This window comes from Ostrea edulis, chromosome 7, assembly GCF_947568905.1.
Source record: "Ostrea edulis chromosome 7, xbOstEdul1.1, whole genome shotgun sequence".
In the NCBI taxonomy this organism is placed as follows: domain Eukaryota; kingdom Metazoa; phylum Mollusca; class Bivalvia; order Ostreida; family Ostreidae; genus Ostrea; species Ostrea edulis.
The window spans coordinates 14,306,514-14,323,335 of record NC_079170.1 but is presented as its reverse complement, the minus strand read 5'-3'; the positions used below and the strand labels follow the sequence as shown (position 1 = coordinate 14,323,335).

General features: G+C 35.2%; 1 protein-coding gene across 1 annotated transcript; it reads left to right on the top strand.

The window, feature by feature from the left end:
* Nucleotides 1–918: 918 nt before the first annotated feature.
* Nucleotides 919–7,870, top strand: LOC125653607 (uncharacterized). Its single transcript, XM_056143421.1, has 3 exons — nt 919–1,110; nt 3,647–3,865; nt 6,138–7,870. The coding sequence occupies exons 1-3, from the start codon at nt 1,020–1,022 to the stop codon at nt 6,389–6,391; spliced, it is 564 nt and encodes a 187-aa protein (XP_055999396.1). The 5' UTR covers nt 919–1,019; the 3' UTR covers nt 6,392–7,870.
* Nucleotides 7,871–16,822: the final 8,952 nt, after the last annotated feature.

Sequence of the window (16,822 nt, the reverse complement as noted above, 5' to 3'; positions counted from 1 at the left end):
CTATATGGTCAAATGAATGGTACACTCAGGTAATCCTTTCAGCTCACCTGCGCCAAATCTTAGATTTTGTGAGAAAATGTGTGCAATGTCGGATCCATTCCCAGAGCGGTAACACTCTAAAATACATTATTTCCTTCCTAACGATATTGAGTGGGAGTTGTAACCGTCACAATGACATGGAATATTCGTATTTTGAAAATATATTTAACTAAATATTCACCACTGCTTTACAGTTGTTTTTGTAACAACGTGTCATCTTTCTGTTTTTAAAAAAAAACGAAAAAAAAAAAAACACGTGCATGAAAACTGTTTGTACGTGTAAATAACTATACATCACATGATCGATAAAGATATGGATTGCGTCGAAAATATGTGGTTTCAATAACAGTGGTCAACACTCATGTTGTCTTGGCATATTTTTAAATCCAACACGTTTAGAAAGTAGAACACTGTTGGATTTATGTGTTGACATACACACAGAGAGAGAGAGAGAGAGAGAGAGAGAGAGAGAGAGAGAGAGAATTCCAAAGTGGTTGGAAAATTACTTACGCTATTAAAGAATCATGAAAACTGCTAAGCTCCACTTACTATGTGAATTAAACCATGGTTTCATTACTTGTATATCATTAATAATTTAAGCTACATTGAAAATGTATTTGTTAAATTCATCTCTTGGGGAATATATAAGAAACAGCGATACAGATTAAAGTTATTCTCTTAAACGTTTTCAAAGAGGAAGCATCTCCACATTTCATGCCGTTCTCGAACAGATAAATATGGTGGGCTACAGAAAAGAGATTATATATAATAGCATGGTGTTCATTATCCTTTTACAGACTGGATTCACCAGAGCTTTAAAATACGTGCGTTATCAACGAGAGCCGCTATTTGATGGGAACCTTCCAAAGAATGCCTCATACTACTTTATTTTTTTCGAGGGTTTATCGTTTCAAGCCTGTACCATCAAATGCTACCTAAACGATCCAGTCTGTGTAGGATATTTGTATAGTTCAAGCTTAATGCATTGCAGACTCCTTAGGAAATTTCTAGGGGAAAGTGAAATAGCAATCAATTACAATGGGAGCGGATGGGAATACCGCAGCATAGAAGGTAAAGTGAGCAGACATTCCAAACGTCCACTGATACTAAGACTAGGTGTATCAATAAATGTATTCAAATTAAGAAGAAACGTATAATTCTAAATTTAGTATAGGACCAGAGCGAGAATAAATGAGTATCCTACTGAAGTGGATGTTTGAAAATTATCAATTTCCACGAGTTTAATGAAAATATAGGTACAATTTAAAATGTGTGTTTCCTTTCCTGGCATGTGTATTATGACTAAACAAGTATAACTGCGCCTGTGAGAAAGGGTTCTTATTGCAATTATTTCTCAATATGACTTTTTAAGATATAAAATATAAAGGTGATGGATAGAATGTGTGGACTATAAAATTTCATAATCAAAATCAATCTCTAACATTTATATCTTTAAATCAGTATGTATGCATTTTAAAAGCTGAGTGATGTGTCTATAGCTTGAGTAAAGTATTCAATTGAAAATGAATGCATCATATCTCACCATCGAGTCAAATGCTGTCTGACGTGTTTTCATGCCGATTGCTAGACCGTTCTTGTCACACTGATTATGACTACGGATGTCTCTGTTTACCTCCTATCATTGGGTCAAATGCTGTCTGACTTGTTTCATATCGATTGTTAGATCGTTCTTGGCACACTGATTTTGACTACGGATAACTCCATTTACCTGATCAAGATATAGGGCGTGACCGGTCGACAGGGGATGCGTATTCCTTCCAGGCATCCGATTCCACCTCTGGTGTGTCCAGGGGTGCGTGTTTGCTCAACGCTCTGGGGTTGTTTTAATCTTCGCCTTTCATAAGTTAAATCGAATATTACGTGTAAAGGGTTATATGTACTTGAGAATTTCGACCAATATTTGCTTATTTTGTGGGATAAACGGTACACAAATTGAATGTTATAACCATACTGCACTTCTGTAGCGTGTACTGTAAGTTGAAGGCACAATTGTGTGGATTTCGGCGCAATGTTATTCAACGTTACAAGTTATACATGAATTTGATACATTATATATTGCTTCTTCTTCAATGGGAGGGTTTGGTCCTCTCAATTTTCATTTCCGTTAATTGTAGACAAATAAGCAAACTTGGAAGCATTCATACATAGCGTTTGTGCAAAGTAGACGTACTCAGAGGAATGTATTCACTCAATCCACTTAGAAAGGGGAGATAACTTAAAATTGTTATAGAAGATCGCGGCGGTTTCAAAAGTATCGATAAATGGTGAAATAATGATTATGACGATATACCAATTTACACTGTTATGAGGTACTTGAATGTAGAAACATTAACAGTTCAGTGCTAGTCAGTTAAGTTTAAGCGTATCTTTTTCATGTATATTCAAAGAGCCATTCTATGTAAAATATACATGATAAACACCATAAAGTGACAATACTATAATTTTAGCTTCGGCTTAAACAGTTTTATGAAATATCATTCCCTGGCTTTGCATAATTGTATATTTTCTTTTCCCTCCTTTACTATCTAAAATGGACAACTATAGAAACAAAGAGAGCCCTCAATAAGGAGAACATCATGTAGCGGACATTTGATCCTATCAGTAAAGGCAGTTTATTATATTTCCCTTTTAATTGAAGCATTCTCAATGAATAAAGTAATACCTTGGTTCTACACCAACTCTCTACTTTGTATTTCTTATCCTGATATTTAGATTGATCACTTATTCGTTATATTGACCTTTCATATTCTCCTTTAAGAAAGGTGATGAAGATAAGAAACAATGATCAATCTCACAACTTCAATAAGGGGTACAAAACACAGAGTGGGCAAACATGGAGCTCTATATTATATGTCCCTCTGATACATGGATTTAGTTTGATAGAAACGGACTATGTTGGTTATCATAAGAGCAACAACACATATTTTTAAAAATCACTACAGCAGCAGCTAAACTTAATTTTGCTTGTTTTGCTTATGGTCAGTTTTTAAATCGAGGAACACTACTGACAAACATGTTGAAGGTAATAGGGTTTCAACAGTCTCGATTGAAGTCAGCATTTTGCAAATTCTATGGTCGTTATAACGCTCCAGTTCGTCTATACAACCTATTATTGGGTCAAATGCTGTCTAACGTGTTTCATATCGATTGTTAGACCGTTCTTGGCACACTAATTTTAACTACGATAACTCCGTTTACCTGATCAGGATATAGGGCCCACAGCGGGTGTGACCGGTCGACAGGGGATGCTTACTCCTCCTAGTCACCTGATCCCACCTCTGGTGAGATCAGGGATTCGTGTTTGTCCAACTCTCAATTTTGTATTGCTTATGGGAGTTATGCAATTGATCACTGTTCGTTATCTCCCCCGTTCATCTGTTACGTCATCTTAAATATGATGTTCTACTAACTTTGTGGAACAAGAGACAACGAAGATGCAGGTATTTCGATGATTAGAAAATAACATTGTAAAATTAACATTATTCGATGTATGCATGCCGACTCCATACTCTACTAAATTGAAATAGAAAACAGCATATAAAACATCAAATAAATCTTAAGCACTCTGTGATATATTTTCTTGCAGTGAATAATTTGGCTCTTCGTAAGACGGTAAATTCAAGTTCAATCCCCCCTTGGGCATCAAACACTACTCTCCAGGCAAGCGTTGATGGGCGCACAGATGCATCTTCGTGGATGGAACTTTTCCTAACGAATTATGAACATCACCCGTGGCTAACTATAAACCTAGGAGGACTGGCTATCATAAAAAATGTACTTCTTTATAACAGAAAAGATGAAAACGGTAATGCCTGCTTTATTTACTAATGATCTTAATTATGGATTACTCCGTTTGCAGCAACACCCCATTATCACCTACATATGGTGTTTATGTCTCTCAACGGATTTGACATGCAAGAGCTTGGTCTGCGTATGGTCATTTTCAAATCAAGGCAGTCTACTGACAAACAAGTTGATGGTGCAGGGGTTTCAACAGTCTCGTTTTAAAGTCAACATTTCGCAACTTCTATGGTCGTTATAACAATCTAATTTGCTAATACAACCTGTCATTATGTCAAATGCTGTCTGACGTGTTTCATACCAATTGTTAGACAATTCTTGGTACACTGTTAGTTGACTACGGATAACTCTATTTACCTGCTCAAGATATACATACTGTATGGTTCACGGCGGGTGTGACCGGTCGAGAGTGGATGCTTACTCCTCCTAGGCACCCGATGTCTGGTGTGTCCAAGGGTCCGTGTATGCCAAAAATGAGTGTGCTAAGAGTTTACTATACATGTAAACTTATCAAAATATAACACTATAATTAAGATCAATAGCTAAAGTTTTCTGATGCAAAGTTTTAGAAATCCACGAAATGAAAGATTAAGATTTTAAAAAATGCATTAAATCATCATTGACAAAAACCTGTACTGCGCACGAAGCTTAAAGGTCAGGAAAAGCAGTTTTACTTTAAAGTAGGTTATAAGGTTTTTCAAAAACAGACTTTGTACGGTTTTTGGACCAATGATTAGTGGTTGAGATGGGAGATACTCGTCAATGATTTCTTGTAAGTGTTTGGGAACATATTTTTGTATTAAATGTTGAAACTATTCAATTTGAATCTACAAATCTAATGCATAGTTATACGGAAGGAAGGTGCCGCAATTCTATGCATCCATCCGAATGATCGCCCCAGTAAATCGCCTCTTACGATAAGCAAGGGGTACATATGACCTATTCTAACCCAGAACCAATAGCGGAACATTGTACATTAGATATACAGTACATGATATACCACCATAGGAGTCATTGCCGTTGGTAATCCTTTTTGTTATAAGTGATAGATTACGTATCGAAAATATAATATTTTTCACTATCAATAGTTTACCATTTCTTTTATTTTATCCAGTGAATAAAATTCTTCCGAAAAATATATTTCTATCATGCACAAAATATGAATTAGTAAATAGTCTTAAGAAAACCTCACACAGGGATCGATCTATCTTAAGGTACGGTTTGCAACAACAGGGAGATAACTCTAGATATAACTCAGTGCCCTTCGCGTTTTATGACGTCACAATGAAAATATGCGTGACGACATAGTTGTATCGTGGGGAAATGTCATAATATTTACTTGTTATCTACTACCGCTGTCAATCGGTGTATGTGTAAATCTCCATAGGAAAACAACAATAATGTTTCTCAAATGATTATTTATAAATTATTTTCTTTTATATGATGTCTACATTTGTTTATATATTGTACCCGCTACAGTAATTTCCATTTTTATGTTGTGACCTTGAAACTGTAGGTTGTATTGGCAAACTAGATCGGTATAACGACTATATGACTTTCAAAATGTTGACTTTGAATGGGACTGTTGAAACCCCTGCACAATCAACTTGTTTCACAATATATCGTGCAGTTATGTTTTACAGGCTGTGGTTTTTTTTAAATATACTTCTGATATGTTTGTATTTTTTGCCTATTATTGAATGAATATATTATGTCAAACTCTATCTGACACTCCGATATGGTGCGGTAATGTATCCACATCAAGTTGTGCTTGTAGGGGTGGGGAAGAAAAAAAGATGAAATAAAAAAAAATATCATTAATATTATAAACAATACAAATATGATAGTGGGGTAAATACGGAAACACAAGAGGTAGGACTAGTAGCCTAGGAGCAATAAACATCCCAGTTGACCGGTCATATGAGTTCCCTGTCTTGCTCAGGTAAACAGAGTCAACCATAGTCAAAAATCAATATGAGAAGAACGGCCTAACAATTAGTATGGAAAATGATATATGAAAGAAATATTGCTAGTGATTGATCTAAGCACATTAGCTCATTGGCGATATGTTTTGAAATCGGATACCATATACACGATTCATATGACTGTGTGGAATATAAATGTCTCAATTATATACAGCGTATCAATAATACCCGTTAGTTGATAAAGAAATCTATAAACATTCATTTTGCTCTTACACTGGAGTGTAGTTTAGGTCATTTTGACGTGGGTTAAACCATGAAGTAAAATTAACATTCCATTCACACATATTGTAGGTCGTTGGCTGCACAATGTGGAGATAAGAGTTGGAAATTCGTTCACCTGGTCGGAGATGGAATTCTGTGGCCTATTCGTAGGACCGAGTCAAACGGGAAAAGTTCACACCATAGAATGTGTGGAACCGCTTTACGGAACATACGTCACCGCAAAGATTGTTGAGTTAAACTACATATTAGACGATCTAAATGCTAGTGGAGGAAATAATATGCTAGTGTTGGAAGAAATTGTCGTCAATGGATTTTTTGTCTAGATGAAAGATTGGAACGCAACTTCCGTATCACTTTATATAATTTCAGGAAACTCCCTTCTTAATTGCATCATCATCAACAAGTATACGGAGAACCAAAGAGTGGCCATCAGCGCCAGTATAATGATAACTACTCTTCCAGTCCGTGTTGGCCCAAGTCTCTCTTCTGTAATCCTTATAGGAGTTATGAGATTGATCACTGTTTGTTATCTTCACTTTTCATATAGTCCCATGCTGCTTCAAATGTTAATTGGTGGAGATTGAAGCAAAATAGAATTTTAATCTTGAAATTTACTTGAACTATAAATTAGATGTTATGGACTTAATGATTTCTACAAGATTAGTAGTCCTTTCACACGTGAATGTTGAGAGAATCATATTATGTGAGATAGAATTCTATTTCATGGGAACGACATTGACTTCGTGGAAACGAATTGTAGTCCCTGGGAACGATTTTTTTTCGTGGGAACGAATTTTAAAACAAATCGTTCACCAGCCACCATATCTAATAGAACTTCTGAATACTATGTCATGGATAGCAATATATCATCCATGAGAAAGTGAACGTCACAATTTTTATTTAAAAACTCATATCCATTTGACTGATGATTCCATCCTAAGCTAATTCAGTGGGCTCCGTGAGGGAACAGATCGTTACAAAATAAAACAAAATGAATAAGTCAATAAAGCTTAAAAACGCTTGTAAAATGAAACTATCCAATAACTTCCAATATATGAATATAAAATAAGCTCAATACAAACGACAAATGTACACCTTCATTATATTTATAACATATTCCCTAAGTTTGAATCAAATCTGTTCAATGGTGTTTAAGATATATTCTGGACAATGACGGCATCCCCATCAAAATGGAAACAAACATTCATAACTTCTTTGAATGTTAAAAAGATCCCCATGAAAATAGCAGGCGGAAAACTTCATTATTCATATAAGATGTACGTAAAGTTTTAATCAAATCTCTTCATCGGTGTTAACGATATCTCCTTAACAAATTGTACATATGGACGGACCGACGAACAGACGTATAATGTGAGTCCAGTATACCCCAGAACTTCGTTTCGAGTGGGTTATAATTATAGTCCGATGCGGATAAATATTATAAACAATAAAGGCAAATTCAAAGTTGAATATGACTGACTAGTATTTGTTGGCGAACAACCCTGGGGCTACTGGATAAAAAATGACTAGCACTATCATTAAAACATTATACGTTACATTATATGAGTTACATCATGCAACATTATCATTTCAGGGCAAATCAAGCTAAATATTGTTCAATGTCTTTTACTATCGTCCATCGTTACTCCCTCTATAATAATGCTCATTATATTCATTCATAATAATATTATGTCTTCATCATGCATTGTGTCATTATATAAAACTTATACGGTACCAATACGTTACGATTTTATACCAATTGCTTTTTGATCGAAATAAACCATGGCATTATAATTAATGCATCATCGTGATACATTATTGGCTTTATGATTGCGAAAGAGAGACACAGTTACATGTATACTTGTGCTGGAAAGAAACATCACTATAACAATGCTACAAAATTCTATTAAACCCAAAGTAGCCGCGCAATTTCGCCACGTGGTTGCTCAAGCAATCTGAGAACCATCACCAATAACGTATTGGACGATAAGCGACACCTACAGATTATGTGTCCAACGTTCACCATTGGGATTGCAGACCTCTTGTAATTTGCTTTGTAAATTGTATAGCAGTATGACGTTGGTGGATAAAGGAACCCAATCTTTAACAATCAATTCACGAGAGTCCCATGGTATTTTGGGGTAACTTATTTTCTTTGCGCCTTAGAACATGATGGGGATTTTTTTTTTGTACAAAGCCTAATACGTTAGAATGCCCACTTTGATGATATATTAACCAACTATCCATATGTACTTTTCTTGACATATATATGATTGAACAAAATGCATTTCCTTATGTGGCTTTTTGAGCATATCAAATCCATATTTCCTTCCTCAGTCTTTTCCTTTGGAAAGCTCTCCGAGGCAGCTCCTGTTCTACAGAATGGAGGTGTAGCGGATATGTTCTAAACCTTGAATATCTAATGATTTAGCACTGCCAAAATGTTATACCTGGTAAGGGAACTGTCATATATATGTACGGAAACATGTCCATAGATCTTTTGTTTAACAGAGAAATATCTTGTAAATGAAACATAGATTAAATAGGAAGAATAATTGATTCGTTAGCCAGAGATGTAGATCACTTTGTATACCTTTATTGCGCCCTATAAAATGCGACGAATGCTAAACACTGCACATGACATCACAAAAACGACAATTAAAAGCATGAACTGCATGGGTGACCTGAGAGTAAAAATGCAAGTTAGGGACTGCAGTTATTCCAATGTTAGGTTGGTTTTGTCCAGAATTTTAAATACAGTTTTCTTAAGAGCGTCAGATTTTTGTCTCTGGTATACTGATTACCACTTTATCTACGACAATTTTTATGTCTAATAAAGCCAATGAAGTATACGAAAGAAAGATGTTTTCTTCCGATAAAGAAATTTTGAATATGTTTTAGAAATTCGACATTAATTATTCGCATTGATCAAAATCTTTAACAGCGTAAAAACGACGATCTAGGTAAGGGTCCATTGTTTCGATATCTGTTTAATCTTTAGCAGCGTAAAAACAACGATCTAGGTAAGGGTCCATTGTTTCGATATCTGTTTAATCTTTAGCAGCGTAAAAACAACGATCTAGGTAAGGGTCCAATGTTTCGATATCTGTTTAATCTTTAGCAGCGTAAAGACGACGATCTAGGTAAGGGTCCATTGTTTCGATATCTGTTTAATCTTTAGCAGCGTAAAAACGACGATCTAGGTAAGGGTCCATTGTTTCGATATCTGTTTAATCTTTAGCAGCGTAAAGACGACGATCTAGGTAAGGGTCCATTGTTTCGATATCTGTTTAATCTTTAGCAGCGTAAAAACAACGATCTAGGTAAGGGTCCATTGTTTCGATATCTGTTTAATCTTTAGCAGCGTAAAAACGACGATCTAGGTAAGGGTCCATTGTTTCGATATCTGTTTAATCTTTAGCAGCGTAAAGACGACGATCTAGGTAAGGGTCCATTGTTTCGATATCTGTTTAATCTTTAGCAGCGTAAAAACAACGATCTAGGTAAGGGTCCATTGTTTCGATATCTGTTTAATCTTTAGCAGCGTAAAAACAACGATCTAGGTAAGGGTCCATTGTTTCGATATCTGTTTAATCTTTAGCAGCGTAAACACGACGATCTAGGTAAGGGTCCATTGTTTCGATATCTGTTTAATCTTTAGCAGCGTAAAAACGAGGATCTAGGTAAGGGTCCATTGTTTCGATATATGTTTTGGTTATGGTTACTCACCGAAAAAAATTGACAAGTTTTTGCAAAGTGCACAACTTACAGAACGATCCACAGGTAAGGACATATGATTGAATCTGATGCCTAGTAAACCGTACTTAGATGGGTGCACAGTTGGTAATCGAAACGTTGATTTAACATTCATTCTAGCAAGAATTTTACCTACAAATGCACAAATAGAACGTCACCAAAGGGTATATAATTTATATGCAATAATCTTGATCAATGACATAGTGTATGATACAGCCGTCTGAAAATGATAAGATTTAATATGTATTCAACGCCAACCTCTGTAGTTTTAGTAACAATACTAATAGGTGATATTCTGAAATTTTGAAATAGTACTTGTTTGAAATGACCTGCAATGGGACATGATGATACATCTTTATCTATTTTTCGTTTAACGTCATCTAGGTTACAATATTATCGCACGATGATGCAAAATGAGGGTCCAAATAGTGGGGTTTAAACCATATTTAAATCCGTCTCTAAATTCACTAGCTTTTATAGGTTTGTTATATACAAAAAGATGATTCCATATATTCAACAACAATAGGTGATGTGCCTCTTATATAGTTTGCTTTTACTTTAGTGAGGTTAAGGTGTTGAACGGTTTTCTAATAAATGCTTTCGAACCAGAAGTTTTGTTTGAAGTTTAAAACTTTTTAAACACTCTGTTGCAGGGTATTTCCTGCAATATTTTAGATAACTGTTGACAACATTGACGTGCGTAAAAGCCTGTGTTTTCCCGAGACGATTGATGTCTATTTCTACTACGTGCGTTCGGAGATGCAATGATATTGTTGTGTACTGTTTCTTTGCACTAAATTGACACATATAACCTAGATCGTTATAGAGCCTCATGCTATGTTTAGTAGAAAGATGACGTAATGCTTGCATCACTGTCTTTCAAGATTGTACAAGAAAATCCATTCCTATTATAAATACACTGAAATTCTTATGATTAAAAAAGCTGTGGATATACATTCTCTATGCATTTGGATTAGCTTACTGGGAACTAGAATTTTGGAATTATTATGTTTGTGTGTGTAGACTGTTCGGGTTTATCATTTAACTACCGTACGATAGTATTTTCTATTGTTACAAATTTCTTTCAATTATTAATTGTAATTTAATTTCATCAATTGTTTGATTATCTTTTGTTAGTACATTCTGCTCTGCTATGTTAAGTGTTTATTCTGACCCATAACAGAATTACGGGCTCGTCCGGGATCAATCTAAAAAGATATAGCATTTTTCATGATTTCGATTTCATTTTTTTTTTCAGAATAATTCAATTTCATAGACAGCAAAATTTATCATGTTTTCGGTCACAGATTTTCTTGTCTCATCTAATGTTAGTTGGTTGATGCCTTAGAAAAATATGAGTTGAAAAGTTTAGCTGTACACTTCGGATTAGAGATTAAATCCCCAATGCGTAAACAAGATATTAGAGATGTGTTCGCTAAAAAACTTGTAGAAGAAATGATTTTTGAGGCATATGATTTTCCAAATCACACAGTTAAACCAGGAAAATTGCGGAATTTGAATTAGAAAAATTAAAATTAGAAAGAAATATGAAACTAGGAAAGGAAATGGAAGAAAACGAAAGAGCGTGCACTGCTGAAGAGAGAGAAAAAAAAAGAAAGACAATTTGAGCAAGAGGAAATGCGAGCAGAAAATGAAATAATACAGAGAGAAAGTTCAAGAGGATATGAATAAGAAAAATTAAAAGTACTACATAAATCTGAGATCTTACTTGTCAGAAATAATTTCGATGCAGCTAAAAATATCAGTTTAGTTCCGCAATTTCAAGAAAAATCAGTGGATAAATATTTTCCTTAATTTGAAAAAGGTCAAGAAAATGAAATTGCCACGGCGATTTTGGTCCCCTATGCTACAAAGTGTTTTGATTGGTAAAGCGGCCGATATGTACTCGTTACTGGTCATAGCTTAAAGTTCAGATTATGACAAAGTCAAGGCAGCGATCTCAAAGGCTTATGGATTAGTACCCGAAGCGTACAGACAAAAATTCAGAAACTACAGAAAATTTGACAATCAATCATATGTAGAATTTGTTAGGGAAAAGGAAGTCTTATTTGATCAATGGTGGAGATCTGATAGAATTAATGCCAATTTCACCAACTTTCGTCAACTCGTCTTAATAGCAGAGTTAAAGGAGTGTGTTCATCAAGATTTGAGAAAACATTTAGAAGATAAGAATATGAGAACTCTTGAAGAAGCCACCGCAATTTCAGATACTTATACTCTCTCTCATTAGAATTTTTTTTAGCAAAACCTCAAGCTAATTGTTCATTAAAAAGTGTATATTCAGATAAAAATTAAAGAGTGCTTCAGAGTTTCAATCTAGTTCGCAATCACCACCTCACAGTGGTTCAACGTCCAGTTCAAGGTCAGGACGTTCTGAAAGTTCCTATGGTGTAGGATTGTTTCCTCTTTGTGCTTATTATAAGAAAAAAGGTCATCTGATTAGTGAATGATTTAAGCGTATGAGAAAAAATGACCTTGACAAACCACAACCACATGCCTGTACAACATTAAGAAATGATGGGGAAAGTCTTTGTTTCGTTTTGTCCTGACTCTAATAATGTTTAGGGTTCAAAGTCCAGTTCTATTAATTCTATGGAGGATTATTAGCTTATTTTTTTCTCTCGGGGATTTGTTTCTCTCATTGGCTCTAGTGAAGTTAAATCTGTTCAGATTTTGAGAGATACTGGAACTGCACAGACTTTGTTGTTAGAGAATGTTTCGCCCTTGTCTGAGCACACTTCTACTCCTGTGTCAGGTTTATTACAGGGTATTGAGCTAAGCGTCATTGATTTTTCCTTACACAGAATTTATCTGAAATCAAATTGAATTACTGGACTAGTTATCGTGGGTGTTCGACCTACTATCCCTGTTCAATGCATTTCCATGTTGCTAGGCAAAGATTTAGCTGGTGGCAAAGTCATACCAGATTCTATCGTTTGTGAGAAAATCAGTTCCAATGTCACGTCCGATGAAGAAGACGGCAACCTATATGCAGTCTGTGCTGTTACTAGATCGATGACCAGACAAAAAGAAGTCGAGGCTGACCATGTTCAACCACTCAACACAAATAGTTCACATCTCATGAGATTGACCTCAGTGACACTTTCCTGTTTGACCTTGATGGCAGTTCAAAGGGAACCAGACAGCTATATACCAGTGAATCTCCACTAAAAACCAGTGAAAATGATGACCCCAATGTTATAAAACTAGACCAGGGCAAGGACTCCCTCAGTAGAGAGCAGCCACTCTCCGATCTAAATAAGGACCCTGATATTACCCAACTGAGAAACAGGACACTTCCACAAGAAGAGGCCACCAAAGTTGGAGAGTGTCGCTTTACCAGCGAAAGGATCATTGTTCCAAAATGGCGACCACGTGGTGCCTCACCGGATGAAATATGACGGGTTGTTCACCTGATTGTGGTCCCAGTGATCGATTGTTGGGATATCATGAGTTCAGCTGACGACACACCCAAAATAGTTCATTTAGGAGTCACTAAGATTTGTAACAGGATTTGAGTCATTTTATTGGCCTAAGTCACGGAAGTATGTTTCTATTTTGCAAACCTTGTCACGTTTGCCAGATGGTAGGTAAACCTAATCAGAAAATTCCGCCGGCCCCTCTACAGCCCATTCCAGCATTTAAAGAAGATGGGTGACAGAATCTCTGTAATATTGGTTAAAGAGATGGGTGGCAGTATCTCTGTAATATTGGTTAAAGTAAATGGGTAGTAGTATCTCTGTAATATTGGTTAAAGAGATGAGTGGCAGTATCTCTCTAATATTGGTTAAAGTAAATGGGTGGCACTATCTCTGTAAAATTGGTTAAAATAAATGGTTGGCAGTATCTCTGTAATATTGGTTAAAGTAAATGGGTAGTAGTATCTCTGTAATATTGGTTAAAGAGATGAGTGGCAGTATCTCTCTAATATTGGTTAAAGTAAATGGGTGGCACTATCTCTGTAAAATTGGTTAAAATAAATGGTTGGCAGTATCTCTCTAATATTGGTTAAAGTAAATGGGCGGCGGAATCTCTGTAATATTGGTTAAAGTATATGGGTAGCAGTATATCTGTAATATTGGTTTAAGAAATGGATGGCAGTATCTCTGTAATGTTGGTTAAGGAGATGGATGACAGTGTCTCTGTAATAGTAGTTAAAGTAGATGGCAGGCAGTATTTCTGTAATATATTAAAGTGATGGGTGACAGTATCTATGTAATATTGGTTTAAGATATGGATGGCAGTATATCTGCAATATTGGTTAAGGAGATGGGTGACATTGTCTCTGTAATATCAGTTTAAGATATGGATGGCAGTATCTCTGTAATATTGGTTAAGGAGAGGGATGACAATATCTCTGATATATTTATTAAGGAGATAGGTGGCAGTTTGTCAGTGTTATTTATCCAAATTGTTAACAAAAGTCCACAAGGCAGCATCGCAGATCGTCTGCTGCATTCATCTTCTTGTCTGTGTTGTGACCATCAGATGAAGTGCCTCCTGAGCGATTTTTCTGTCGAGTTTTGTGTTGTAATGTCATGTATATGTTACAGTGCCATCTACGTGCAATTGGAAGCTCTTAATCTGTAGTTGTTAATAAGATTTCATTCTTCTGGAAACGAAGTGCACTGCGAGGAAGTGCCACACAGCTTGGCGAAGTATAATAGGTGAGGTATTCGCTTCTTGGAAGTAAGAATTGATCTTTTCTAAATCTGCAATATCATATACTGCTTTTTATTCTGTGGCCTTAGAAAACCTTAACCATGTTCTCTCTTTGCACAAGCCATCCAAAATGCCGTTGGGCGATTTAAATGCATCGTCGTGTAATACATGTATAGCTCTGTTCCTCTTCAAGTCTTCAAGGTGTAGATTAATAACTGATCTTTTATCAATTATTCCGTTTTCACGATAGAGATGTTCCCCATTTTAAAACTCGCTTGTTGTCGATTTTTTAAGTTGTGGTCTTGCCTCGCAATGAAAACGACCTAAACAGTCCGCCAAGGTAAGAGGGTGAACAAAGGCCATATTAATTAAGTCAGTTGCCATTTGTTTCCAGATTCCATTCTGCAATGACACACACACACACACACACACACACACACACACACACACACACACATATATATATATATATATATATATATATATATATATATATATATATATATATATATATATATTAAAAATGGGTCTTATTTTGTTGTTTACTGAAAACTGCAACAACATTTGGTTTTATTTGCTTAGGTATGTATGTCACTACCATCTACTGAATGTATATTTTTACCAGATCGGTAAAGTTGGCTACTAGTAACCAGCTACTAGTAACTGGCTACTTAAAAAGAGAAAAGTTGGCTACTAGTAGCCAGCTACTTGAACCAGGAAAAGTTAGTTACTAGTAGCCAGTTACTAGTAGCCAGCTACTAAAAGTAAGAAAAGTTAGCTACTCGTAGCCAGCTACTACAAAATATAAAAGTTATAATTACTGATAGCTCGCTACCAGATAAAGGTTAATGAGTTTGAAAATTATTATCTATCGGATTTATTTCTAAAGAGGACGTATGAAATTTCATGCTCAATTATCCCCAATTACATAACGTTGCAATGCAAAATACGAATAAACTTTTTCAACAGAGTGTTTACTTTAAAAGTGATACGTATTGAATTCAGACCTTCCAACATTTGATATACCATCCATTTTGAGATATCTGCTACTTTTACAATTTGATTCGAGTTACCCTGAAATTTCAACATAAGTGTGAATACCGTAAGAAACTTTATGATTGACTTTATGTTTGTATTAGATATCTGACGAATTTACGACTATACATATGGCAAGAAGTGATAGATGGTGTTTTGGTACGCCACGAATTTTCAGATATCGCTCTTTAGGAAATCAGTTACTTATACATTTTGATTATCGGTACAATGAAATTTCAAGATCCGTGTGAATACCTTAAGGAACTCCGTGTTTATATCATATATTTAACTAACTTACAACGATAGGTATGGCGAGTAGTGATATTGGGTATCGTGAAATGTCATCAATTTTCAGATAACACGCTTAAGGAAGTCAGCTACATATACTTTTTGATGGCAAGTAAACTGAAATTTCAAGTTTTTCGCAAATATCTTAAGGAACTCTGAGTTTGTATTAGATATCTGACTAATTTACAATTATCAACGTGAAGAAGAGTGATATTAGGTATCTTGACATGCCATAAATTTCCAGATATCACGCTTAAGGAAGTCAGCTACTTATACCTTTTGATTCCTGGTATCCTGAAATTTCAAGTTTTTCATAAATATCTTAAAGAACTCCTTGTTTGTATTAGATATCTGACTAATTTACAACTACCCACCTGAAGAGGTGTGATATTAGGTATCTTGATATGCCAACAATTTTCGGGTATCATACTTAACGAAGTCAGCTACTTATACCTTTTGATTCCAGGTAACCTGAAATTTCAAGTTTTTCATAAATATCTTAAAGAACTCCTTGTTTGTATTAGATATCTGACTAATTTACAATTATCAAAGTGAAGAAGAGTGATATTAGGTATTTTGACATGCCATAAATTTCCAGATATCACTCTTAAGGAAGTCAGCTACTTATACCTTTTGATTCCTGGTATCCTGAAATTTCAAGTTTTTCATAAATATCTTAAAGAACTATGTATTTGTATTAGATATCTGACTAGTTTACAACTATCCATGTGAAGTGGAGTGGTACTAAGTATCTTAATTGATATGCCATTAATTTTGAGATATCACGCTTAAGGAAGTCAGCTACTTATACCGTTTGATTGCAGGTAACCTGAAAATTAACGTTTTTAGAAAATATTTTAAGGAACTCCGTCTTTGTTTTAAATATCTGATTAATTTACCAATGCACATATGACAAAATCTGATATTAGGTATCTTGACATGCCATAAATTTCCAGATATCACGCTTAAGGAAGTCAGCTACTTATACCTTT

Bases quoted from the DNA above. Each gene is read 5' to 3' on its own strand.
- LOC125653607 (XM_056143421.1), top strand. From the start codon at position 1,020: ATGCATTGCAGACTCCTTAGGAAATTTCTAGGGGAAAGTGAAATAGCA. The intron at 1,111-3,646 runs GTAAAGTGAGCA...ATTTTCTTGCAG, and splicing joins GGAATACCGCAGCATAGAAG to TGAATAATTTGGCTCTTCGT. The intron at 3,866-6,137 runs GTAATGCCTGCT...CACATATTGTAG, and splicing joins TAACAGAAAAGATGAAAACG to GTCGTTGGCTGCACAATGTG.